General features: G+C 48.2%; 1 protein-coding gene, 1 long non-coding RNA gene and 1 pseudogene across 3 annotated transcripts; 2 read left to right on the top strand and 1 right to left on the bottom strand.

The window, feature by feature from the left end:
- Nucleotides 1–1575: 1575 nt before the first annotated feature.
- LCK (LCK proto-oncogene, Src family tyrosine kinase) lies at nt 1576–25465 on the bottom strand. Of its 2 annotated transcripts, XM_072827259.1 has the most exons (13): nt 25308–25465; nt 10282–10391; nt 9935–10016; nt 9649–9739; nt 9027–9125; nt 8795–8898; nt 8453–8602; nt 8000–8152; nt 7672–7851; nt 5442–5518; nt 5196–5349; nt 4983–5114; nt 1576–2214 (listed from the first exon to the last, which is right to left on the bottom strand). In XM_072827259.1, the coding sequence occupies exons 2-13, from the start codon at nt 10384–10386 to the stop codon at nt 2012–2014; spliced, it is 1530 nt and encodes a 509-aa protein (XP_072683360.1). In that variant the 5' UTR covers nt 10387–10391; nt 25308–25465; the 3' UTR covers nt 1576–2011. The 2 variants fall into 2 exon arrangements, with proteins under 2 accessions (XP_072683360.1, XP_072683361.1); XM_072827260.1 differs by lacking the exon at nt 25308–25465 and having other exon boundaries at nt 10282–10613.
- Nucleotides 3904–3964, top strand: LOC140634572 (U4 spliceosomal RNA; annotated as a pseudogene).
- LOC140633991 (uncharacterized) lies at nt 7128–14748 on the top strand. The gene is made up of 3 exons (XR_012031567.1): nt 7128–7397; nt 7618–8154; nt 8823–14748. It is a non-coding gene; the product is annotated as an uncharacterized lncRNA (long non-coding RNA).
- Nucleotides 25466–25495: the final 30 nt, after the last annotated feature.

Consider the following 25495-nt stretch of genomic DNA (forward strand, 5'->3'; position numbering starts at 1 on the left):
ACCACAGGATCTCTACCCCTCAGGCCCCCCGTCAAGACCTATGTCTCTGTGCTTGCCAAAGGAGCTCTGCCTCAGGCAGTTCCCTCAGCCTGGCCTCTCCTCCCCCATACCACGTGGCTTGCTCCTTCATCTCCTTCAAATATTTGCTTAAGTCACCTTCTCAATAAGACCTTCCCAGACCACCCTGCTTAAAATTGCAAACCTCCCCCAAATACGACTTTCCTAATTCCCCTTACCCTGCTTTATTTTCCCCTTAGCACTCAGCACCTTGTTGTGTACTGTATCATTTACTTCTTTGTAACATTTATTGTCTGTATTCCCTAACTACATTTATTGTCTGTCCTACTGTATGTAAGCTCCATAAGGACAGAGATTTTTTTTTAATCTATTATATATTGGGATCCCTGGGTGGCGCAGCGGTTTGGCGCCTGCCTTTGGCCCAGGGCGCGATCCTGGAGACCCGGGATCGAATCCCACATCGGGCTCCCGGTGCATGGAGCCTGCTTCTCCCTCTGCCTTTGTCTCTGCCTCTCTCTCTCTCTCTGTGACTATCATAAATAAATAAAAATTAAAAAAAAAAAAGATTTAATCTATTATATATTTTATGAACCCAGAACCATCCCTAACACATGGTAGATGTTCAATAAATATTTGCCAAGGCATGCCTGGGTGGCACAGTTGGTTAAGCGTCTGACTTTTGGTTTGGCCCAGTTTGTGACCTCAGGGAGGTCCTGGCATGAAGCCTCATGTCAGGCTCTGCGCTCAGCATGGAGTCTGCTTGAGATGACCTCTCCTTCTCCCTTCCCCTGCACTTGCCCTCTCTCTCTCTCAAATAAATAAATATATCACAAATAAGTATTTGCCAAAGAATGGATTAATTCAATGTTTAAAAACATCTTGTGGGGGGGCGGTCAGTTGGTTAAGCATCTGCCTATGGCTCAGGTCATGATCTCAGAGTCTTGGGAATGAGACCAGCATCAGGCTCCCTGCTGAGTGGGGAGTCTGTTTCTCCCTCTCCCTCTGTCCCTGCCTCTGCTTGTTCTCGCTCTCCTCCTGCTCTCAAAACAAAACAAAACAAAACAAAACCAACTACACATCTTAGGGGCACCTGGCTCTCTCAGTCAGTAGAGTATGTGACTCTTGATCTCAGGATTGTGGGTTTGAGCCCCACACTGGGAGTAGAAATTACTTTAAAATATTTAAAAACATCTTGAAGCTGAATCAAAACATACCTGAGTACAAATATAGCCCCAGAATCAGTAGCTGTAAAAAATGCTATTGCCCTTACATAATGAGAAGGGAGGATCCTGGGACACACCCATTCCTTAGGAGGTTCTGAAAAGGTCACCCTTAAGCCTTTGGGGTAGGGGTATGAAGGAGTTCAAAGAACCCATTCAGCAAACTGTAGGAGTTTCCTTTTGGAACCCCAAATCAGCAGAACTGGAAAAAGCTCAGACATCCCCCCTCATTCCATCTTTCACCCCAATTCAGAGTGACTTATTTTCCGTCTTCTGAACCCCTACTCCCCCCTCCCAAGGAAGAGGAGATGGGAGTGGAGAACTGAGAGATATACAGTCCTCATCAAAAGAGTCATTTATTGAGCTCCTAATGTGTGCCAGGCACCAAGGAGGAGCACACAGAGGTATCAAATAAGGCCCCAGCCTCAAGGAACTTCTTGATGGAAAGGGAAAAGGGGGCGGACAGAAGCTGGTGTCAATCACAGGTGTCTCTCTTCTCTCTGGTGGTCTTAGGAAGTAGAAGGGCCCATAAGGGGACAACTTGAACAGGTGTCCAAGACATATATACACATGCCACACATCTATAGGACACATGCAGAGCCCATACAACTATAGAACCCCTGTATAAGACACAAGAAGTGTACGTGCCACCCGTGGGTGGAATTCACACACAGAGTCCAGATGTGCATAGGCTACATGGGTATGACACAAGAACTGATTCTCCCCCAGCCAGGTTTGTTAGATGGAGGGAAGAGTCCAGGCCCCTAAGTCTCTCAGGGCTGGGGCTGGTACTGGCCCTCTGTGGCTGTGAAGAAGTCCTCCAGCACACTACGCAGGTAGTCAAAGGTTGGCCGATCCTCTGGGCGCTCCTTCCAACACAGCATCATGAGTTGGTATAGCTCCTCTGGACAGTTGTCAGGTCGCACCATGCGGTAGCCTCGTTCCAGGTTCTGAATCACCTCAGGATTGGTCATCCCTAGAGGTTGATGGGTTCAGAAACAGTATCAAGGGTCCAGGCTTTGGAAACCCACAGCAGAGGTGATGCTCAGAATATTTAACTGGTACCATGTGAGCACCAATCCAAAAGGATCTTGGTCTTCATCAGTAGTAAGACCATATACTAGGGCACCTGGGTGGCTTAGTGGTTAAGCTCAGGTCGTGATCCTGGGGTCCTGGGATCGAGTCCCACATTGGGCTCCTCGCAGGGAGCCTGCTTCTCCCTCTGCCTATGTCTCTGCCTCTCTCTGTGTCTTTCATGAATAAATAAATAAAATGTTAAAAAAAAAAGTAAGACCATATACTTCAGGTACCTGCCAAATGTCAGTCATGCCACTGGAGTGTCTGCTATGGCTCAAGCACTCAATAACACCTATATGTTCACTGTGAGACCTTGGGTAAGCCATGTCTCCTCTTTGAGCCTCAGTTTTCTCATCTGGAAAATGGATTAAACAGTATCTCCAACCTTATACAGCTGTTATGAAAATTGAATGAGACACTACATATATGGCACCAAGTATAGTGCCTGGAGAGGAGATGCTTCATGAAAAATATCTGTGATTATTATGATTTGGTGGGAAAGATGAGGTGGTCAGGGCTCAGGGCAGTATGGGAGCCACAGACAGCACAGTGGTGAAGCTTCTTGCGTTTGGGGACCAGGCACATGAGATGCTGCATCAAGAAGCCAGATGGGTCCTGGACCTCAGCAGAGCAGACCCTGCATAAGGTAGATTCACCAGGCACCTTCATGACCCAGATTAAATAATTTCGGGATATCCCTTAAAATCAGGATATTAGAGGACACATACAAGGGAACTAAATGCCCATGGCTAGAGCCAAGGGTGCAAAGTCATAGTCTGCACCCAAACTAAATATAGCCCATAGACATACTTTGGTTTGACCCCTATAGTGTTATCTATCTATCATCTATCTATTTATTCTAAGTAGGCTCCATACCCAGCATGGAGCCCAATGCAGGGCTTGAACTCAAGACCCAAGATCAAGACCTGAGCGGAGATCAAGAGTTGGACACTTAATCAACTGAGCCACCCAAATGCCCCCCTCTTCAATGTTTTTAAATAATTTGAATCAATCATCAATATTTGGATATAGGCAAATTTTCCTAAAATTCCAAGTTTTGGCTTCTCTTAAAAAAGAAAATATCTATTTTGGGGGTTCCTATCTATATCTTAGTAGCAACCATCTTTTTTTTTTTTTTTTTTTTTTTTTTTTTTTTTTAAGTAGCAACCATCTTCTGAATAGAGGCAAGTTCACCCAGGTCCCCATTATTCCCCATTGTCTCTCTGACCCTGAAGCCATGTGTCAGTTGCCAATTATCATCATGCTTCCAATGCTTTCTTTTTTAAAAATTATTATTAATTTTAAGTGGGCTCCATGCCCAATGTGGGGCTTGAACTATGACCAATGTGATCACAAGTTGCATATAATACTGACTAAACCAGCTAGGTGCTCCATGCTTTTTTTTTTTTTTCCTAACAGAGAGATTCTTTATGGGTTTACCTCTATGGGCACAGTGGAGGAGCAGTAATGACCCTTGGCAGGCTGACTAAAGTTCTAGTCCTCGTGCTGCCCTTGGACTCTGTGGTGGGGCCAATCCCAGGCAGAGAAGGCCTTAAGGCTCTCACCTGGTTCTAAAGTAACTTTACCTAGCTTTGCCCAGTGGCAGTATCGTAGCCAATGAGGTTTATCCGAGGTGTGATTATTGCTAAGGTGCCGTTACCTTCCTAGGAGCAAAGTTCTATATATACTGCTCTGGTGATGTGAGAAGCTTCAACAAATCTGCTCCATGACCTCTCTACTCTGTCTTTGTGTCCTATTTCCTTTCCCTAGAGTGTCCTAGAAGTTCCTTTCAAAAAATTCCATCCATCTGGGCTGAATTCAGGGGTAAAGGACTCTGTCCAGAGACTGGAAGAAGGGATGGGAGAGGGTAGGAATTAGTTTATATGTCTCTCACATTCTTTAGATGGTGAGTTTCAGAGGGAAGGCAAGTCAGTGTTTAGTGAGTACCCACTAGAATTCAAGATCTTTCACAGTCTTGTTTGTTCATATCAGGAAACTGGGGCTCAGAGAGGTAAAGTCACTTGCCCAAAGTGATGATTAATAATAAAACCTAGTGGCACCTGGGTGGCTCAGTCTGTGAAGTGTCTGACTCTTGATTTTGGCACAGGCCATGATCTCAGGGTCGCAAGATTGAGCCCCATGCTCAGAGGGGAGTCTGCTTGAGATTCTCTCTCCTTCTCCCTCTCCCCTCCAACCCTGCTCTCTTTCTTTCTCTGAAATAAATAAATCTTTTAAAAATAATAATAATAAAACCTAACACTCTTGAGTGCTTTGTATGGACCAGGTACTGTTCTAATCTCATAATTTACAGATGGGGAAAGAAAGAGTGATCTGATCAAACCCAAACAGAAAGTTAGCATCAGTGGCAGATCTGATAATAAAGGCAGGCCTTTTGCCTCCCTAGCCAGATCCTCTTCTACCATCCTAGGCTGCCCATGTCAAAAGTAAAGAGCTGGGATTATTGAAGGAGGAAGGAATTTGAGACAGAGATGGAAGCCAGCCCTGGGAAATGTAGCACCTGACTGGGCATGCTGGAGTCCTGCGTGAATACAGGAAAAGCAGCTAGAAAGATTCAGAATCTGAATCAGGGACAGATGAAGTGAGTGGACAGACACAGATTTGCTGCTCTTCCCCATCACTCTTTCAGTTCCTGCCCTTGGCCCTGACCTGGGTAAGGGATGCGGCCATGGGTGACAATCTCTGTCAGCAGGATCCCAAAAGACCACACGTCCGACTTGATGGTGAATGTCCCGTAGTTAATGGCTTCTGGTGCTGTCCACTTAATGGGAAACTTGGCTCCTGCAGGGAGGCAATGAGGTCACCTGGGTCTGCTTGGCCAGACCCTACAGCCCCCAGACTTCCCTTATATCCCACACCTACCCTCCCTCGCTGTGTACTCGTTGTCCTCGATGAGGCGTGCCAGGCCAAAGTCTGCGATCTTGCAGCTCAGGGTGTCAGACACCAGGATATTGGCAGCCCTCAGGTCACGGTGGATATAATTCCGCTCTTCAATGAATGCCATGCCCTCTGCAATCTGCAGGCCAGGTAAGAGGTCAGCAGTCCTGGGCCAGATATCCTCACCCCAGTGGGCTATGTGCATGCCCAGCCCCTCCCCAATCTGCTTACTTGGGCTGCCATGTCCAAGAGTTTGTTGATAGTCAGCTTGATGCCTGGGGGGGTCTTGAGGAAATCCACCAGGCTCCCTGCAAGTGAAAGCAAAAGTTGCTGACTCAAGCTGCCCTTGGCAGAAAGCTCTCAGACCCTCCTCCCCTAACTGGCTATCTAGAAGCTCTCTGACAAGTGGAAGAAAGAATAATAAGGGGTGAGAATGGAAAAGGGTGCATTTAGGGTGAGGATGCCCAGGATATATAAAGTCTTTTCCTGGGGACTAGGATGGAGCATGCTTGGAGAAGTCTGTAAGCTTCTTGTCACCAATACGGTAGAACCCAAACTCCTTAGCCAGGTGTCCAAAGCCCTGCATAGGCCATATTGTAGTTTCTTCTCATTCCCCCACTCCTGCCTCTTAACCCACCCTAGACAATTTTGAGATTTTTTTTTCCACATAGACCACTGGGCTCTCACCCCAAGTTTCTTTGTCCCATCTCTGCCTGCTAAAAATTCTACTTTTCTTTCTTTCATGGCCCAGCTAGATTATTCCTCTATGAAGCTTCTCTAGATGTTACCAGGTCTAATAAACTGCATCATAATCTACATTCCCCATGGCATGCTGGAATTTTTTCCTGTACAAAGACTCTGGTTTTCCTGGGGTTTGTGCCACATAACTAAAATGAACTTTTCCTGAAATCTGGAACCTTGTTTTGTCCATTCATACTAAAAGTGCCCAGCCCAAAGTAAGCAGTGATAAATGTGTGCTGAGTGTATTGAATGGAGTATGGAAAGAGGTGCCTGGGGACCTGGGAGGCCATATCTGGTAGCAGAGGATGACTAGGAGAGAAGACCAGGAATGGGAGTTGCTAGAATGGAGCTAGTGACTGCTAGCCCTTCTCAAGAGGTTAGAACCCTGTGTAGGGACGCCTGGGTGGCTCAGAGGTTTAGTGCCTGCCTGCCTTTGGCCCAGGGTGTGATCCTGGAGTCCCAGGATCAAGTTGCACATCGGGCTCCTTGCATGGAGCCTGCTTCTGTCTCTGCCTCTCTCTCTGTGTCTCTCATGAATAAATAGATAAAATCTTAAAAAAAAAAAAAAAAAAAAACCTATGTAAAGGCATTAGCCTAAGTATCCCCACTACAAGTGCTGAATTAGTTGCCAAAGATAAAATGGTCCCCCAGACACAGGCAATATGTGGGCATGTACTGCCATTCCTGCACTGGGGCCATGGCAGATGCTTCTGATCAATCCCAGCACTCATTTCCAATGAGCCTCAGCATCCTCAACACAGAACTCCAAGCAGCTACCAACTGAAGTTGGCCCACATGGTAAAACCTTTTGCTACTACCAGAATCCATTAGCCAATTAAGAGCTTTTTTCCCTTTCTGAAAGAGGGACAGATCTTATACCCCCCAAAAAATCAGAACCAGATGACAAGAACAAACTTACTGAGCAGTTAATATATTGAAGACATTATTTTAACTGCTCTATAGACACTGACTCTTTCATCCTCACGAAGGCCCTATGAGAAAGTTACTACAGTAGTATTATCACCATTTCACAGATGAAGAAACCATAGCAGGGAGCAGTGAAGTGATTGGCCCAAGGCCACACAATTGTGAAGGCAAGATTCTAACACAGGCAGTCAGATTCTAGAGTCCTTAATGACTATTCTGAATTCTTTCTAGAACAGTGAGACTGTTCTAGATTTCTGATGTTATACTTGGGGAAAACGAGCACCAGTAATGGGACAGACTTGGCCTGTGTCACACAGCAAATCAGTGACAAAGCAAGGCCTAGAAACTTCTATCCATCTTCTTAGGGACTCTCAATCTGCCCAAGGGAGGGCAAGGAGCCCACCTAGAACTGAAAAAGAGAGATTTGAGGCAGATCTGACCTCCCAAGAGTCAGGGTCAAAAGGAATAAAGAAACGTGGCAAGAGATCCACATTTGAAATCAAGCATCCCAAGATCAAGGTAGGGCTTTGAAAAAGGCAAACAAGACTCCAGGTCAGGGAAGATGAGAAGTGAAAGCTATTCCAGAGCCTGCCACCTTACGCTGGGCTCCCAGACAGGCTCCGACACCACACTCTCTTCCCATCCCTGGTGTGGTGGTGAGTCTTTAGGGGCCCGGGAAAACTAGAACTCTTGGTGCTAAACCAGGCGAAAAGGTAGATCTCCTCCATCTTCTTATCAGGGGCAGAGGGGATGACAACGCCCCCCAGCGGTCGATCACAGTGGCGGCACCCACCGTTCTCCATGTATTCCGTGATGATGTAGATGGGCTCCTGGGTGACCACCGCATAGAGCCGGACCAGCCTCTGGTGCTGCAGCTGCTTCATGAGATTAGCCTCGGCCAGGAAGGCGTCAGGGGACATGCTGCCCTGCTTCAGGCTCTTCACTGCCACCTTTGTGTGCCCGTTGTAGTACCCTGAGGAGGGGAGGGATTGGGGAATCACTCGGAGCCCTAGCACCCAGAGCCAGGTGGCTGCCAGAACCAGGACGTTGTCAGGCCCTCACGACCTCAGCGGACGCGTCCCCATCCCCTCTTCCCCGCAGCCCCGGAGGGCCTCACTCACCCATCCACACCTCCCCGAACTGGCCGGCCCCTAGCCGCTCCACCAGCTTCAGCGTCTCCCTGGGAACCTCCCACTCATCCTCCCACCAAGGCTTCTGGGGCTTCTGGGTCTGGCAGGGGCGACTCAACCGCGTGCACAGCCCGTCCGAAGAATCTGTGAGCACAAGCGAGGGGGTTAGGGCCGTCAATACGGTGGACTCGGGTGTCCCCATCAGTCCCCACTGGGCCAAGTCCCCGTCCCCAGGGGAAATGGACTGGTAGGGGGTGTGTGGGCCTGTCACCCGACACCCGGGCTATCGGGTACCGCAGCTCACCCACTGCGAGTAACGAGTAACGAGGAAGCATACGGAGATGGGTGGAGGGTACCCTGAGAGGGGCTTAGGGAAGGCAGGCTGGTAGGGCACGGGTGAAAGAGCCTCAGGGGCACGTGTGAGGGGCTCCCGCTGGGGCTCACTGGTGTAATGGCGGACCAGCTCGTGCAGGCCAGGGAAGGTGATGCGAGGGGAGATGTAGAAGCCGCCTTTGTCCAGGTTACGGATCTTGTAATGTTTCACCACCTCTCCCTGGTTCTGGTCGAAGTCCCGCACAGACAATGAAAACGATCCTGGACGAAAGAATGGGTGAACGAATGCAAGAGCGGGGGAAGGCAGCCTCCTGCGAGGGGCGACCCTGGCCCGCGTCCCTTCCCTGGGACCGCCTGGCCCCCACCGAGTCCCCGCCCCGAGGCCCCGCCCCGAGGCCCCGCCCCGAGGCCCCGCCCCGAGGCCCCGCCCCGAGGCCCCGCCCCGCCGCTCACCCGCGGTGCTCTCGCTCTCCCGAATCAGGAAGGAGCCGTGAGTGTTCCCGGGCGCCAGGAGCTGCCGTTCCGCGTCCTTGCGGCTCAGGTTCTTGAAGAACCAGCTGCACAAGGCAGAAGCGAAGGCCGTCGTCTGTTTGGCCTGTTCCTCCTCCATCGCCCTCAAGCATCCACCGCCAGCCTAGCACCCCACCTCTGCTCCCACCCTTCGCCACGAGGAGTGCCCACTTACGGTTCGGGCTCCAGGCTGTTCGCTTTGGCCACGAAATTGAAAGGGATGAAGCCTTCCTGGCCCGTGGTCAAGGACTGCGCCTTCCACCACTCACCGTTCCTGTGCGACAGAGGCAGTCAGTGGGGTCGGCTTGGCCTTGGATTCGGCTGGAAACCTTCAGAGCCCCCAGTTACGCCATGCCACCCCACCCTCCAGCTCAGCACTCTGGAGCCTCCCATTTTGTCCCAAAGGCGCCCTCTGCAAGCCCGTCAGGGACCGCGGTACCGGGGATCCCGGCTCCCTCCCAGAGATCGCGGTACCGGGGATCCCAGCCCCCCCCCAGGGACCGCGGTACCGGGGATCCCGGCTCCCTCCCAGAGATCGCGGTACCGGGGATCCCAGCCCCCCCCCAGGGACCGCGGTACCGGGGATCCCGGCTCCCCCTTCCCCAGGGACCGCGGTACCGGGGACCCCGGCTCCCCCTTCCCCAGGGACCGCGGTACCGGGGATCCCAGCTGCACCCCCCCCAGGGACCGCGGTCCTGGGAATCACTGCTCCGTCCCAGGGACCGCAGTCCTGGGGAATCACTGCTCGGTCCCTTGCTCCCGTCGGGCAAGGATGGTGGTGCGGAGGGGGAACTCACCGCTCCAGGATACGGAGCTGTTCACCCTTCTCGAAACCCAAGTCTCCATCGTGAGAGGGCTCATAGCTGTGCAGAGCGATAACCAGGTTGTCTGGAAAGACAGGAGATGTCAGGGAGAACTAGCTTGGACTGTGCTGGCAGTACAGAGTTTAGGAGTTCCAGGGCAGCAGAGACGGGGGGCAAGAGAGGCAAGACAGGAATAGAGAGTGGATACGGAGATGGAGGTGGACAGCCAAGGATCTATCCCTGGCCCTTAACTTTCAGGCCCTTCTGGTTGTGAGGTCACCTTGCAGTGGTGAGGCTGGGGGATTGGAGCCTTCATAGATAACCAGTGGATCCCGCACGTCAGAGCCATTCCGCATGGGCAGCTGTGGGGTGAGGTTCAAAAGTGGGGTCAGAGAACAAGAGACCTGAGTCAGATCCTAGCTCCCCTTCCCACTTCTCCAGCTTGCCTGGATCTTATCCCTGCATTTGCCAACTACTTTGGAGAGTCCCTTCTCCTATCTGGTCCTCCTTTCCTTTCTGTTTTCTATGGTCAGAGGGCCACTCTTTTTTCAGTGATGATCCATTTCTTTCTCCTGGCTGGTATACTCCACCCATCTCCCTCACCAAGTCCCCCATCTTGCCTCTTACCGTGGCCTTGCCATCCAGTGGGACTATGGGGTAATGGCAGTTTTCACATACATCGATGTTTTCCATCCAGTCATCTTCAGGGTTTGAGCTGCAGCTACAGCCCATGGTCCCTGGGTGAATGGAGAGGGGGCTGAAGGGGCTCCCCCAAGATCTACGTCCCCAACATCAGACATCCTAAGACCTGCCCTGGGAATTTCCAGAAGTACCTGAGATTGTCAGGCCTCCCAACCCCCATTCACCAGCCACAGAAAAGCTGAAATGGGTCTGGTGGTGCAGGGCCAGGCCAGGTCAGTGGGAGCTCCCTACTGTTGCTCCCTCTGAACCCCCAGGCCACAAGTAGAGTCACACATGGGCCCCCACTGAACCCTAGGCCCCGCCCTCCCACCTGGGATGGGCAAACCGCCGCAGATACCTTTGTTAGCCTAGTTGCCCACTTCCTGCCTCTCCCCCACCCCTGTCTCTCCTCCCATCCCCCATGTTAGAGGACTACCTACTAGAGATCATACACACTTTCCCAGGCTCTGGGGGAGCCCTAAATTTGGTACTCCCCTACCAGAGAAGTGTGTGTGCCCTACCTTCTAATTACAACTCCCCTCTCTGGCCAAGGAAGCAGAGTAAGAGGTTCCTGCTCTGTAATGTCAGAGGTCAGGCCCCAGCCTCCCCCAGAACAAGTCTCCTTCAGAGAGTTCTCATTCTCACCAGCTGAAAACCCTTCAGTGATGCTATTGGCCATAACTTTTTTATTTGTTTGCTTAAGCAGTGGAAACTTTCTGTCAGCTGAAAATCAAGCAGAACCTCACAGATAAAGCAGGTAAAAATGAGGCTGTTCTGCCTGAAACAGAGTGGAGATGTCATTGTGAAGCCCCTCAGACTCCTGAGACCCCTCCTGCCCTAGGGCTGCTCCTCCGGACTTCTTAGAAAGCACTAGTCCTCAGATACAATTCAATTTACCATTCAAGACCCCCTTTTTAAGTAGGCTCCACGCTAGGCACAGTTCCAATGGCTCCAACGTGAGCCTTAAACACCACCATGAGATCAAGACTGGAGCCAAGATCAAGAGTTAGATGCCTAACCGGTGGAGCCACCCAGGTGCCCCATGACCCCTAAAAATATTTATTGGGGAGCCTCGGTGACTCGGTTAAATTTCTGCCTTCGGCTGAGGTCTTGATCTTGGGGTCCTGGGATGGAGCACCCACCCACCTCGCCCCATGCCCACTTGGGCTCCCTGCTCAGCGGGGAGTCAGCTTCTCCCTCTGCCCTCTCCCAATCATGCTCTCTTTCCTCTTTACTGCTCATAAACAATAAATAAAATCTTTAAAAATAAAATAATAAAAAATAAAGATCTATTTATTCATTCTGGAGAGAGAGCTCACACCCAGGTGGCAGACAGAGAAGGAGAGGCAAGAATCCCAAATAGACCCCCTACCAAGCTCAGAGCCCTCCAGGGCTCAACCCCACAACCCTGAGATCACTACCGGTGCTGAAACCGAGAGTCGGCCGCTCAATCGACAGAGCCACACAGGCATTCCCCCACAAACCTTTATTTATTTTTTATAGATTTTATTTATTCATGAGAGACAGAGAGAGAGAGGCAGAGACACAGGCAGAGGGAGAAGCAGGGTCCATGCAGGGAGCCTGATGTGAGACTCGATCCCAGGACTCCAGGATCACGCCCTGGGCCAAAGGCAGACACTCAACCGCTGAGCCACTGAGGCGTCCCAACACACGAGGCTTAAATATCAAGACCAAATCTACCTCCACACTCAATTCTGCTACACACACATGCATACACTCATACACTCACACACACTCATAGAGCCTTTATTCTGAGCTACCATTGCCTTTCCCAAACACCCCATACTATTTTCTTACTCCATGCCTTTGCACACGTGGTTCCCTTGCCTTGAATGTTTTCTTGTCCGCTTACTGAACTAACTCAACCTTTAAGGCTCAGCTCAAATATTACCTGTTCTGTGAAGCCCTCCAAATACCCTGCTCCTGCAACACTCAGGCGCAGTCGTCCCCTTAGCACTGAGTGCTGTGACTAGACTGATTTATAGGTCAGTCCCACTGATTTTCCCATCCCTTTAATGAGATGGGAGGGGGTTCATCCAGAACAGAAGTGTTTTTTTTTTTTTTTTTTTAAGATTTTATTTATTCATGAGAGAGGCAGAGACATAGGCAGAGGGAGAAGCAGGCTCCATGCAAGGAGCCCCATGTGAGACTCGATCCCAAGACTCCAGGATCACGCTCTGAGCCGAAGGCAGATGCTCAACTGCTGAGCCACCCAGGTGTCCCCTAACTTCTGATTTTAGATGAGCAAATGGAGGCCCAAAGGGCTGCTTTAAGGAGGCCTGGGTGGTGCAATCAGTTGAGCAACTGACATTTGGTTTTGGTTCAGGGCCAATCTTGCTGTTATGAGATTGAGCCTTGTGTCGGGCTCCCCACTCAGCACAGTCTGCTTGAGTCTTTTCTTTCTCTCCTTCTCTTCCTCCCCCAATCTCTCAAATGAATTAATAAATAAATATTGGGGTTTTTTGAAGATTTTATTTATTTATTTGATGCAGGGAGGGGCAGAGTGAGAGGGAGAAGCAGGTTCCCTGCTGAGCAGGGAACCCCATGTGGGGCTTGATCCCAGGACCCTGAGATCCTCACCTGAGCTAAATTAAATAATTTTTTAAATTAAATATATCTTAAAATAAATAAACTCATATTGGATGCCTGAGTTGCTTAGTCAATTGAATATCTGATTCTTGGTTTCAGCTCACATCATGGTCTCAGGGTCGTGAGATCAAGGCTCCCCCACGCCTGCCCTTGGGCTCTGCCCTCAGTAGGGAACCAGCTTGGAACTCTCTCTCTCTCTCCTTCTGTCCCTCCCTTGGCTCAGGCATGCTTTCTTTGTAAAATAAATAAATCTTTTAAAAAGTTAAACTCACACAACCTATTTGGGACAGAACAAAGTCAGAGAAGCTAATCCATGCTGGAATCAAGTGAAAGTGGGGAGTAGTGGAGATATTTTGGTTTGCAGGACTGAAGGACACATGTCAATTATATCTTAAGAAAGAAAAAAGACTCAAGGACAGGCCTCAGAGTCAGAGAGACCTAAGTTCTAGCCCCTATTCTGACACTTACTGTATGGCTTTGCTGAAATTGTTCTTCCTTTTCCTTTCCTGTCTAATGGGGATAATCATCCCTTTCTCATAAGTTTACACAAATGTTAGCTTAGTTAAATTTTAAAAAAGATTTTATTTATTTATTCATGAGAGATACACAGAGAGAGGCAGAGACACAGGCAGAGGGGAAGCAGGCTCCATGCAGGGAGCCCGATGTGGGGCTCGATCCCAGGACTCTGGGATCACACCCTGAGCCAGAGGCAGAGACGCTCAACCGCTGAGCCACCCAGGCATCCCATTAGCTTAGTTTAGAGCTTAGAAAGACTTCCACCACTGCTCATTCAGTCCTCCCAGCACCTACTTTGGAGGGTGGAAGAATGGGATTGATAAATAATCCTTCTTGCTAGAAACTCATGTTTCTTAATTTTTTTTAAAGATTTTATTTATTTATTCATGAGAGACACACAGAGAGAGGCAGAAACATAGGCAGAGGGAGAAACAGGTTCTGTGCAGGGAGCCTGATGTTGGACTTGATTCTAGGACCTGGGGATCACACCCTGAGGCAAAGGCAGACACTCAACCACTGGACCAGCCAGGCACCCTTGAAACTCATGTTTCTTAAACTGAAATACTCAGAACCCTTCATGAGTACCAGGAGTCATGGGTGTGCATCTTCCCAGAACATGAATGTTATCTGACCTTACTCATATAGTTAAGCATAGATCTATTATGGAGGGAAATGCAAAATGTACACGGATGGAATTTTATTTTTTATTATTATTTTTTAAGATTTTATTTATTTATTTACGAGAGACAGAGAGAGAGAGGCAGAGACACAGGCAGAGGGAGAAGCAGGCTCCATGTAGGGAGCCCAACGTGGGCCTCGATCCAGGATCTCCAAGATCAGGCCCTGGGCGGAAGGCGGCGCCAAACCGCTGAGCCACCCAGGGTGCCCACAGATGGAATTTTAGGCCAAATCAAGAGACTTTCAAGGAAAAGGGTACAATTCACTCTCCTCCCTACTGTTAAGAATCCTGGAGTGTGGGGGAAAGACATTTGAGAAATCCTGCTCAACCAGCCATTTATGGCTGCAAGTGGCTTATTTTTTTAAATATTTTAATCTATTTATTTATTTACTTATTTGAGACAGGGAGAGAGAGAGTGAGCAAGGGAGGAGCAGAAGGAGAGGGACAAGCCAACTCTTTGCTCAGGGTGGAGCATGGCTTGGGGCTCAATCCCAGGACCCTGAGATCATGACCTGAGCCAAAATTAAGAATAGGACGCTTAACTGACTGAGCCACCCAGGCATCCCTGCAAATGGCTTTTTTATTTTAAAATTTATTTATTTATGATAAACATAGAGAGAGAGGCAGAGACACAGGAGGAGGGAGAAGCAGGCTCCATGCCGGGAGCCTGACATGGGACTCGATCCCAGGACTCCAGGATCGCGCCCTGGGCCAAAGGCAGGCGCTAAACCGCTGAGCCACTCAGGGATCCCCTGCAAATGGCTTTTTGACAGCTAATTTTATTATGGTTAGGGACTAATGAGCAGCAAAAGCCTCCAGAGAAGCACTGATAACAATCTGGAAGCAGCCTAAGATGAACTATCTAGTGAGGTCTTGAGCATCCTGTTTGTGACACTCAAGTGGGCCTTGGAAGATCACAGACTGGTGGTACTGCAGAGAGAATGCCAACATTAGATGGAATTGGACTTAGATCTGTAAGGTCCCTTCCAGGCTAACATTCTCAAAGGTTGCAGCAAAGAGTAAGAGAGAGATGAGAAAAGTTTAGAGTTGAGGTAATGGGATGAATATGAATACAGCAGTGAGGAGAGGCCAGGGGAAGGGCCAGAAGGAAGCTAGGCTGCAGATCACAGGGCTGGAAGCTGGTACTGGGTCATGCGGGGGCAGGGGGCTGGAGGACCGCACAGGGAAGAACCCCAAGGCATAGAGCCAGGAACCAGGACAGCATGAAGACAAGACCTATGTCCTGGACCTGTGTCTGGGCCTACCAGAGAAGACCTGATGTCCCTAAAGACTAGGGCCAGGAATGAGGAAAATGTCAAGCTGTGCCTTGATTAAGCCAAAAGGAACTCTAACTCTTCTGGGAATCTGACCCCTAGTGTTTCCTCTGTGGCTTGCTGTGTATTCCTGGAGCTGTCCAACTGCAGGGAGTGGATGTATCCTGCCCTCTACAAAAGCGTGAGTTGTAGAGTGTAGGGCCTGGCAGTAGTCATGAGACCCTAGGCTCCGCCAATACCAGAGATGATTTTGCTCAATGGCTCCCAGCTACTGGACGCTCCATGCTCCTGGGAGGCACCAGGTTATTTCAGTATTGCAAAACCTGAAGGAAAATTATACTATAATTTGTGAAGGTTTGACAAATTATATTATTGTTTCTTCAGTGCATACTTGATGAAGTCTCTGATTAAAATTTGAATTAGGAAACATGAAAATAGGGATCCCTGGGTGGCGCAGCGGTTTAGCGCCTGCCTTTGGCCCAGGGCGCGATCCTGGAGACCCGGGATCGAATCCCATGTCGGGCTCCCGATGCATGGAGCCTGCTTCTCCCTCTGCCTATGTCTCTGCCTCTCTCTCTCTCTCTCTGTGACTATCATAAAAAAATAAAAATTAGAAAAAAAAAGGAAACATGAAAATGAGGGGCCCTTGAGTGCTCAGTCAGTTAAGGATCTGCCTTCAGCTTGGGTCATGATTCCAGGGTCCTGGGATTGAGCCCTGCATCAGGCTCCCTGCTCAGTGGGGAGCCTGCTTCTCCCTCACCCTCTGCCTGGCTCCCCCTGCTTGTGCTTGCTGTCTCCCTTTCTCTCTGTCAAATAAATAAAATATTTAAAAAGAAAGAGAGAAAACATGAAAATGAGTACCTAAGTAAAATAGTTTAGTAGGCAAAAACTTCAAAATCATGGGACCCATGACCAAGGCGGGTAGGGAGTACAACAGAGAAAGGGCCATGGAGTCTGAGAGGGAAGAGTTTAGAAACACAAGAGTACTTTACCAGCCTTGTTTTAAAGATCAGAGAGTTTACATGAGAGCACAGGAGGGCTCTAGGCAGCAGCACAATACAAATCAGGTCCCTGCCTCCTTTTGGGGGGTTTTCTCCTCTACTCTTCACTCCCTGGGAAGTCTAAAAGGGGAGGGTGGAGGATCCTGAGAGGTCTTGGAGGAAACAGGGCAGGGAGGCAGGGTAGGGAGCCACTCTTCATCAAAAATTTGATCATTGTGCTGTTGACAAAGGCCTTTTTCTCCAAGAAAATTCTCCTTCCACCTGGAATGCATGTTTCTAAGTGTACATTTACCTGACTGGTGAAAGCAGCTCTGTGTATATGAAGGCACATGATTCAGTGAGCATCCTGCTTTTGTGTGCATACCTGTGGATTTGTCCCAGGCTGTGGGTGTAGATGGATGTGTAACAGAATGAGACTATGTATGGTTTGTGCCTGTCCCTATATAATTGTGAGGTCATGTACTGATACATCTATCTATACAAAATGTGGGTCCCCTCCTTCTGGTCTTAGTTTGACAGAGATTACTGGGGAGCCAAAGCAATCTAACCAGGTTAATAAATGAGGTCAGTAAAAAGAAAATAAAAAATAAAGCTTAATATAAATGTCTCATTGTCAGGGCTGTCTGAGTGGCTCAATCGGCTTAGGTCATGATCGCGGGGTCCTGGGATCAAGCCCCCGTGGGTAGGCTCCCTGCTCAGCGGGGAGTCTGCTTCTCCCTTTCCCTATGCCCATCCTCCCTACTCATTCTCTCTCACTCTCTCTCAAATAGATAAATAAAATATTTTAAAAATTAGTTAATGCTCATTGTTTGAAAGGAAGAAAAAGCAGATCCAGAGAATCTTCAGGGTTCTCAGAACCAGCAACGAGGGCAGATTCTGGGGTGACTGAAACAGGACGTTCTCTTCTCCTAACTCAGAATTCAAGGTCAATAGCAGGAATTTTATAGATCTAGACCTCCTCTGACCAGGGTCTATACTGTTCTTGGTCAAATTCAAAGCTGCCCATGGTCCACAGAGTACTCTGTGCCAATTATAAAAAGAACCACTCCTCCCTGGGATTTCAAACTTGGAGAGTGGAGGAGACCTCACTCCCCACCCCTTCATGCCCTTCAGCATAGCACCAAACACAAGAGTGGCCCTGTTCACTGTGTAGAACTGACCAAAAATCCCAGGCTATGTGCAGCTCCTGGACTGGATTGTCTGAACCCAGACCTGTTTAGGATTCATATCACCATGAGTTCTGAGTTTTGCCAACCCATTTACTTTTATCAACTCCATAGACATTATCTCACTCGGCTGGGCCTAGAATGTGTTCTGTCCCCTTAAAAAGGGGGAGGGGGCAGCTCTGGTGGCTCAGCGGTTTAGCGCAGCCTTAAGCCCGGGGCATGATCCTGGAGACCCTGGATCGGGTCCCACATCAGGCTCCCTGCATGGAGCCTGTTTCTCCCTCTGCCTGTGTCTCTGCCTCTCTCTCTGTGTGTGTCTCTCATGAATAAATAAATAAAATCTTTAAAAAAAAAAAAGGGGGGGGGGGGCCCGCAACATTTTTCCTTCTCTACACTATAAACCTATTCACGTATTGAACATTCTGTCCATAGTGTGTGCAGGTTTCTTGCCGGGGTTTCTTAGTCAAGTGGCTATATTATGGCAGACCATTGTGGTTCTCTGGGCCACTTTGTGGCAAAATCTGTCAGGAATCACTTAAAACACTTTCTTGGCCTTTTTCTTTGGCGGAGATTTGGTTATTAGCAAAGTTGTATATGTTCAATGAAAAGCCTTGGCTATAGAGGCCCACCCAGTTCCTTCACCACAGTACTCAAGAATCAAGATTGGTGGGCATGGTAAGTAATTTCTAATGGTTAAAAGAGGGTGCCTGGGTGGCTCAATGATTGAGCATCCACCTTTGGCTCTGGTCCTGATCCCTGGATCCTAGGATCAAGTCCCAAATCAGGCTCCCTACGGGGAGCCTGCTTCTCCCTCTGCCTTTATGTCTCTTCCTCTCTGTGTGTGTATCTCATGAATAAATAAATAAAATCTTTAAAAATAAAATAAAATAAAATAAAATAAAACAAAAGAAGGATGTGTCCTGAGTTCCCTCCTTTTTGATGTGTTCCTTTGTGATATAACACCCTTTGTTTCTTATCCATAAAGAACAAAAAGATAAGTTTCTCTTAAATGCAAGCAAGAGCTGGAAGTGGCTTGACCATAAGACTGATTCTATTAATTATTGCCATAAATATGGGCTACAGAGCAATGATTCTATATATCAAAGCTGGTATTTGGGTGCCTGGGTGGCTCAGTGGTTGAGCATCTGCCTTTGGTTCAGGTCATAATCCCGAGATCCTGGGATCAAGTCCCACGTCAGGCTCCCCGTGGGGAGCATGCTTCTCCTCTGTCTGTGTCTCTGCCTCTCTCTGCCTCTCTCTGTCTCTCTTGAATAAATAAACAAAAATAAAAAAAATAAAGTTGCTATTTTTGGTAGAGGCCCTCCAACTAGTAACTTGTACGTACCTAGAAATCCCTTTCAGCGAGTCTACTCCCTGTGTACCTCTCTGCACATTTTGTGACATAAGGGTTTTATCAGGACGGATGGAGCTTACTTTTTTTTTTAAGATTTAATTTATTTATTCATGAGAGAGAGAGAGAGAGAGGCAAACACAGGCAGAGGGAGAAGCAGGCTCCACGCAGGGAGCCTGACATGGGACTCCATTCTGGGTCTCCAGGATCAGGTCCTGGGCCGAAGGCGGCGCTAACCGCTGAGCCACCTGGGCTGCCTGGAGCCTTACTTACAGCTTGACAAACCATGCTGTTTTATTAGTCTTTGGGAGTCTGCAGGTCATAGAGTCTCAGCTTACCGTATCCATGTCATAGTGATGCACAGTCAATCCCAAAGCCTCCTAGTCACTCACTGGCAGAGGGCCTCTGGGCAGGTTACTAAACCTTTTGGAGCCTCTCTCTATTTCTTCATCAGCAAAATGGGAATTAAAGTGGGACCTGTGTGTAGGGCTGTTGTAAGCATTACATGTGAGATACAGATGATCCCATAAAGTGCTTATCATGTGCTTGGCACATAGTAAAACTAAATAAATGTGAATACGGTTGACACTTGAATAACACAAGTTTTCACTGTGTGGCTCCTCTTATACTGGATATTTTACGGTAGAGTACTATGAATACATTTTTCTTCCTTGTGATTTTCTTTGTCTTTCCTTTTTTCTTTTCTTTTTTTTTAAGATTTTGTTTTTATGTAGTTTCTACACCCAACATGGGGCTTGAACCTATAACCCCAAGATCAAGAGCACGTGCTCTACTGACTGAGCCAGCCAAATACTCCATCTTCGTCAAGATTTTCTTTTCTTTTCTTTCTTTTTTTTTATAATTTTAAAAAATATTTTATTTGTTTATTCATGAGAGACACAGAGAGAAAGGCAGAGACATAGGCAGAGGGAGAAGCAGGCTCCTTGCAGGGAGCCCAATGCAGACTTGATCCCTGCATCCGGGATCACGCTCTGATCCAAAGGCAGATGCTCAACTGCTGAGTCACCCAGGCATCCCATTTTTTTTTTTTTTTTTAAGATTCTATTTATTTGAGAGAGAGAGGGAGAGACAGACAGAGATAGTGAGAGAGAGCACAAGCAGGGAGGAGAGTGAGAAGCAGGCTCCCTGCTGAACAGGGAGCCTGACATGGGGCTCAATTCCAGGACCCCAGGATCACTGCCTGAGCCAAAGGCAGACATCTTACCGACTGAGCCACCCGGGTGCCCTTTCCTCATGATTTTTTTTTTTTAAGATTTTATTTATTTATTCACGAGAGACATAGAGAGAGGGACAGAGACATAGGCAGAGGGATAAGCAGGCTCCCTGTGGGGACTCCAATGTGGGACTCAATCCCAGGACCTGGGGATCACACCCTGAGCGGAAGGCATGTGCTCAATCACTGAGCCACCCAGGTGCCTCCCCCATGATTTTCTTAACATTTTCTTTTCTCTAGCTTACTCTACTGTAAGGATATAGTATATAAGACATATACAAAATATTTGTTAAACAACTATTTACATTATCAATAAGGCTCTGGTAATAGTACGCTATTAGTAAAATTTGGGGGGGAATCAAAGTTATACGTGGATTTTTGAGCCCATTAATAGTCAACACCTCTAAACCCTCACGTTGATCAAGGATCAACTGTAGTTAAAGCTTCTGGGCAGTCAAAGGTTATATGTGGATTTTCAACTACATGCGGTCAGAACACAAACCCCACTATTGTTTAAAGGTCAACTCTGTTACTGAGGCTAGCATGAGCATATCATTACACCAGCCTTGAACATTTTCTAGTCTAAATCCTAACATTAGCTATTATCAATAATTTTCATTTTCATTTCATTTTCTTTTTAAAAAATATTTTATTTTTATTTATTCATGAGAGACAGAGAGAGGCAGAGGCATAGACAAAAGAAGAAGTAGGCTCCTCACGTGGGGAGCCTGATGTGGGACTTGATCCCAGGACCCCGGGTTCATGATCTGAGCCAAAGGCAGACGATCAATCACTGAGCCACTCAGGTGCCCTCATTTCATTTTCCTTTGTGATTTTGGGCACTTCCACAAACCACCTTTTCACCTTTAATATATTTACCTAAAATGGAAACTTCACTGCTATAAATGGAAAACCAGTATTACCAGCCATAGATAGAAATCAATATACATTATAAAAAACACATAATATCATATGTTAATTCACATTCATTACCCCCTAAAATGACTCCACATCAGAAGTACACAGGATATTTTGGGAAATGCTGCAGTGTGAGACAGAATTTTGGGCTTAGACCTCTGTTAGTGGGTTGGAAGAGGCACAATTTTCTTAAATGGCCAGTCTACTGACAAAAATTTAATGGGTACCTCTATGTGCCAGGCTCTGATCTAGTGCTGGAGACACAGAGGTGAGCAGATAGAGAGGTTCTTGTCCATTTAACCCTGCTCTCTCTGACAGAGGTGAGTGAGTGCCCCTCTAGCAGGTCACTCCATTTTCATAGGAGGCCATAGGCCTGTCTTCAGCTCAGTGATTGGTAATGTCTATAGCTCACGACACTGGCAACACAAAACAGCAATACTTGTCAGGAAGTAGCATTGCAAAATCACCACCACTACCCATTTACCAAGTTGACATTTAGCTAAAATCACTGAAAATGAGGTCGATCTCCATATATTGACCTGGAAAGATATCCCAGACATAACATGGCAAGCTAAAAACCAAAAAAACAAAAAATATGGCAAGCAAGTTACAAAACAGAATGTAGAATAGAAGCCTATTTGCATTTAAATATGTGTATATATATATATATATAGGGGATTCTTTTTTTTTTTCTTATAAGGTATTCTTTTAAGCCAGGATCTGTGCTAAGCTTTTATTTGCATGTTTTCATGTAATTCTCATTATAATCCTATGACGTGACGTAAAGGCTATTATTATACCCATTTTACACATGCAAAAACTGAGGCACAAACAGCGTAAAGCTATTTGTGTGAGGCCTCATAACAAACAAATAAGTGGCGGAGTAGTGAGCTGAACCTTGGTCTACTTGCCTCCAGAGACTAAGCTTTGAACCACTACCCTTTTCAGCAGCTGTTCATAGGAAAATCTGGAAGAATGCACACCAAATCGTTCTCAGTGAACACATCCCAGAAGTGAAATCAGAGGGGGCTGCTTTTTTATATTTCTTTTTATGCCTCTGCACTGTTTGAGTTTTTAACGACAGCCATGTGCTAATTTTGTAATTGAAAAACAAAAAACAACAAACCACCGCCAACGCAGAAACTCTGCCAAGAGACACAATCATTTGAGGAGATTCACTGCATAGCCTACCCTTCCATTCTTCTCCTTGTCTCAAAGGTAGGCGTGGAATGGGTCATCCAGGAAAAAAGGGTTCTGTGTCCAAAGTAGTTTGGGAAACGCTAAGTTAGACAGAATGGATCAGGCCCCTTCTCTGGGGGAACTCTCAGAGTGCTAACAAGCTGACTTGGACTGAAAAGTTAATATGGGCCAGTCTGTAGCTGAGGCCATGTTGATTTGGCCCCAGAATGATTCCCTTTCCAGGTGCCTCATGGAACTGGTATTCTTCAGAACAAGCATTGGAAGGGCACCTGGGTGGCTCAGTCGGTTGGGCATCTGCCTTTGGCTCAGGTCATGATCTCTAGTCCTGGGATCAAGCCCCGGATCCAGGCTTACTGCTCAGCGGGGAGTCTACTTCTCTCTCTCTCTCTCCCTCTCTCTCTGCCCCTCCTCGCTGTTCGTTCTCTCTCAAATAAATTAATAAAATCTTAAAAAAAGAAAAAAAGAACAAGCGTTGGAAATGCAGCGCCAGCTACATTAAAGCCAACACCAAAGTTTGTTATTGGAGGCCACCTCTCTGGATGGTATGTTGGTCCTCCCGGCCCCCATCCCACCCCCACCCCCAGCTCCCCTCAGCATTGCTTTCACTGAACTGAGCTTGGCCTTGAAGTCACCGACCTGTGGGGGTGTGTATAGATTTGTAAGATCCAGTGTATGTTGTGTGTATAGAACCTGCTTCTGCCTCTGCCCATTCGTGCACACATATATTTTCTGGTGATATGTCTCGTGTTTGGGATAGGGTGAGTGTGAAGTTGTGTGGGGGGAACTCTCATCTAACGCTGAGCAGACTCTGTGGCTCAGCTTAGAGTTCTCACTCCTACTAAACACAGGAAACAAGCTCATTTGCAAAGCCACACCACAAGTGTGAGGGAATGGTGGTGCACTGGCCAGCCAAGGTGCTGAATAGGTGTAATTCTGGGTGTGAACAGTCTTCCCTTTGGTGCACTATTTACAGGGGAGGGACTACCTAACCTCTGTTAAGTACCTACAATGTGTCAGGTACAACCCAGGGCATGTCACAGGTCCCCACAAGCATTCTGTAAGGGAGAGATTTATTATTGCCTCTTCACAGATTAGTGATCTGGAGTTGGGAGTCTGGAGGATGAAGTCAATATTGTTCAAGGAAATGCCAGGACCAAAACTGTATCTGGGTTGGCCTAACCCTGAAACCCATGTTCTTTGCACTACACCATGTCCATTAACTGTCTGGTGTTTGGTCTTGCTCTATTCTCTTGCTTCTCAAGAAACAGAAACCAAGGACAGTGCCCTTGGCTATGTCATAACCTCTTTCCAAAATGGGCCTTTGTCCTTCTCAGAACTGTGTTGACTTCCAGGGAGCCTTCCAGATCACCTGAGGGAAGGCTGTTCTCTGAGAACCTCACCTTTTTCTCTTGCCCATCACTTGGTCCTTAACCCTTTGAGGAGAACCTCTGTCCCTGAGCCATGAAGGCAAGGGACCCTGAGTAATCTATCAGCACATGCTGGATGAGAGGGGTGCAAGTCCAGGGTGTAGATGAGCCCCTCTGAAGCACAGGGAGAGTTCCCACAAAAGGCTACCAGCCTTGGACTTGGGGACAAGAGAAAGGCTGGGATACGCTGCTGACTAGGTGGAAACTATGTGTCAAAAAAATTCCAATGGTGGAGGGTAGGGTGAGGGAAACCTGGAAAGTCTGGCTCACATGGGGATGCCCCCCATAAACTGAAGGTTCAGAAGAAAGTGAGGGGGTGGGCAGGTAGCTGACTATGCCTTCCTGGGCCTCCACTTCCCAGGGGTTTGAAGCAGCAATCAGTAGGACCAACTGGTCCTACACATGCAGTGGGGGGTAGGGGTGAAACCAGAGGAAGGGGGTGGGCATCCCATGACACTCAGCAGGGGCAGGAATGGCAACTTTCCAGATGGAAATGCAGACGTTCTCTGCCCAGGGCCAACTGCACCCCAGTCTCGGATAAAAATAGCCCTTCCTCTGCTCTTCCCTTCCCATTCTCTGTCCTTCGACTCCCTGACCTCCAGTCAGACACTTCCGCCCTGGAGGCCCATCCCAGATGATAAACATACCCTCACGTATCCAGCAGCTTCCGAAGAAGACACCTCTGCCTCTCCAGCGCTGCTGGTCACTGAGGCTAAAATCACTTCTCACGTGTCCATCCGGATGTTCCGAGGGATTCCTCTCTCTCTCTCTCTCAATCTCACTCTGTCTCTCTCAGACGATTCCTGTCCCTGGGGTCTGCCCCAGCAATCAACAGGATTCCTGGGTCCCCTGACTCAAGCCTATCACCCTGCCCCATGGGTGGGGGGTAGTACTAGCCTAGGCCACCACCCTCTCCCAGAGACTGGCCCTGCCACTGCCTTGCTGAGTACTGTGGGGAGGGAGGTCTTGCCTTCTCTGGGCCTCAAGATGTTCACCCATCATCGGATCAGGGGCTGAACTTAGGGATCTTTCTTTCTTTCTTTCTTTCTTTCTTTCTTTCTTTCTTTCTTTCTTTCTTTCTTTCTTCTTCAATATTTTATTTATTTATTTATTTATTTATTTATTTATTTATTTATTTGAGAGCGAGAGTGAGTGAGCATGAGTGGGGTTAGGGGCAGAGGGAGAGGGGGAAGCAGACTCCTTGCTGACAGAGGAGCCCAATGTGGGGTTCGATCCCAGGACCCTGAGATGATGACCTGAGCTGAAGGCAGACACTTAACCAACTGAGCCACCCAGGTGCCCTTGAACTCAGGGATTTCTGAGGCCTTTTTAAAATACCTGACAGTCCATGTGCCAGATCTCTAAGAAAATGCTCCCAGTGAGGTAGGGACCAGTGACTGACGGTGTGGCAGGGGCAAGAGGTGATCCAGCTGAACTGTATGAGGCCCACCTGACCTCTAGCAAGATTTTTCTATTCCCCAGCCTGTAGGGCTGCTGGATGCCCAGGGAGCCCAGCCCCATGCCCATGCCCAGGTGTAGCCCCCACTGTCAGGCTCCCAGCACAGCCCTGAGACCCCTGTTCCCAGTGTTCCTTACCTGCCCGGCCCGGGAACCCTCTGGTCCCATTCACATGGTCCTCCTGGCTTGGCCTGGCTGCTTACACACGGTTTTGGCTCCCCTTGCTAAGGTGGCCACCGTCTGTCTTAGCGCGCCCACGTCCCACCCTGACTTCCTGCCTCCTCCTGAGGGCTCCGCAGCCAACCGGGCCCCAGCAGCCCAACCAC

The sequence above is a fragment of the Canis lupus genome, chromosome 5 (genome assembly GCF_048164855.1).
Source record: "Canis lupus baileyi chromosome 5, mCanLup2.hap1, whole genome shotgun sequence".
Taxonomy (NCBI): domain Eukaryota; kingdom Metazoa; phylum Chordata; class Mammalia; order Carnivora; family Canidae; genus Canis; species Canis lupus.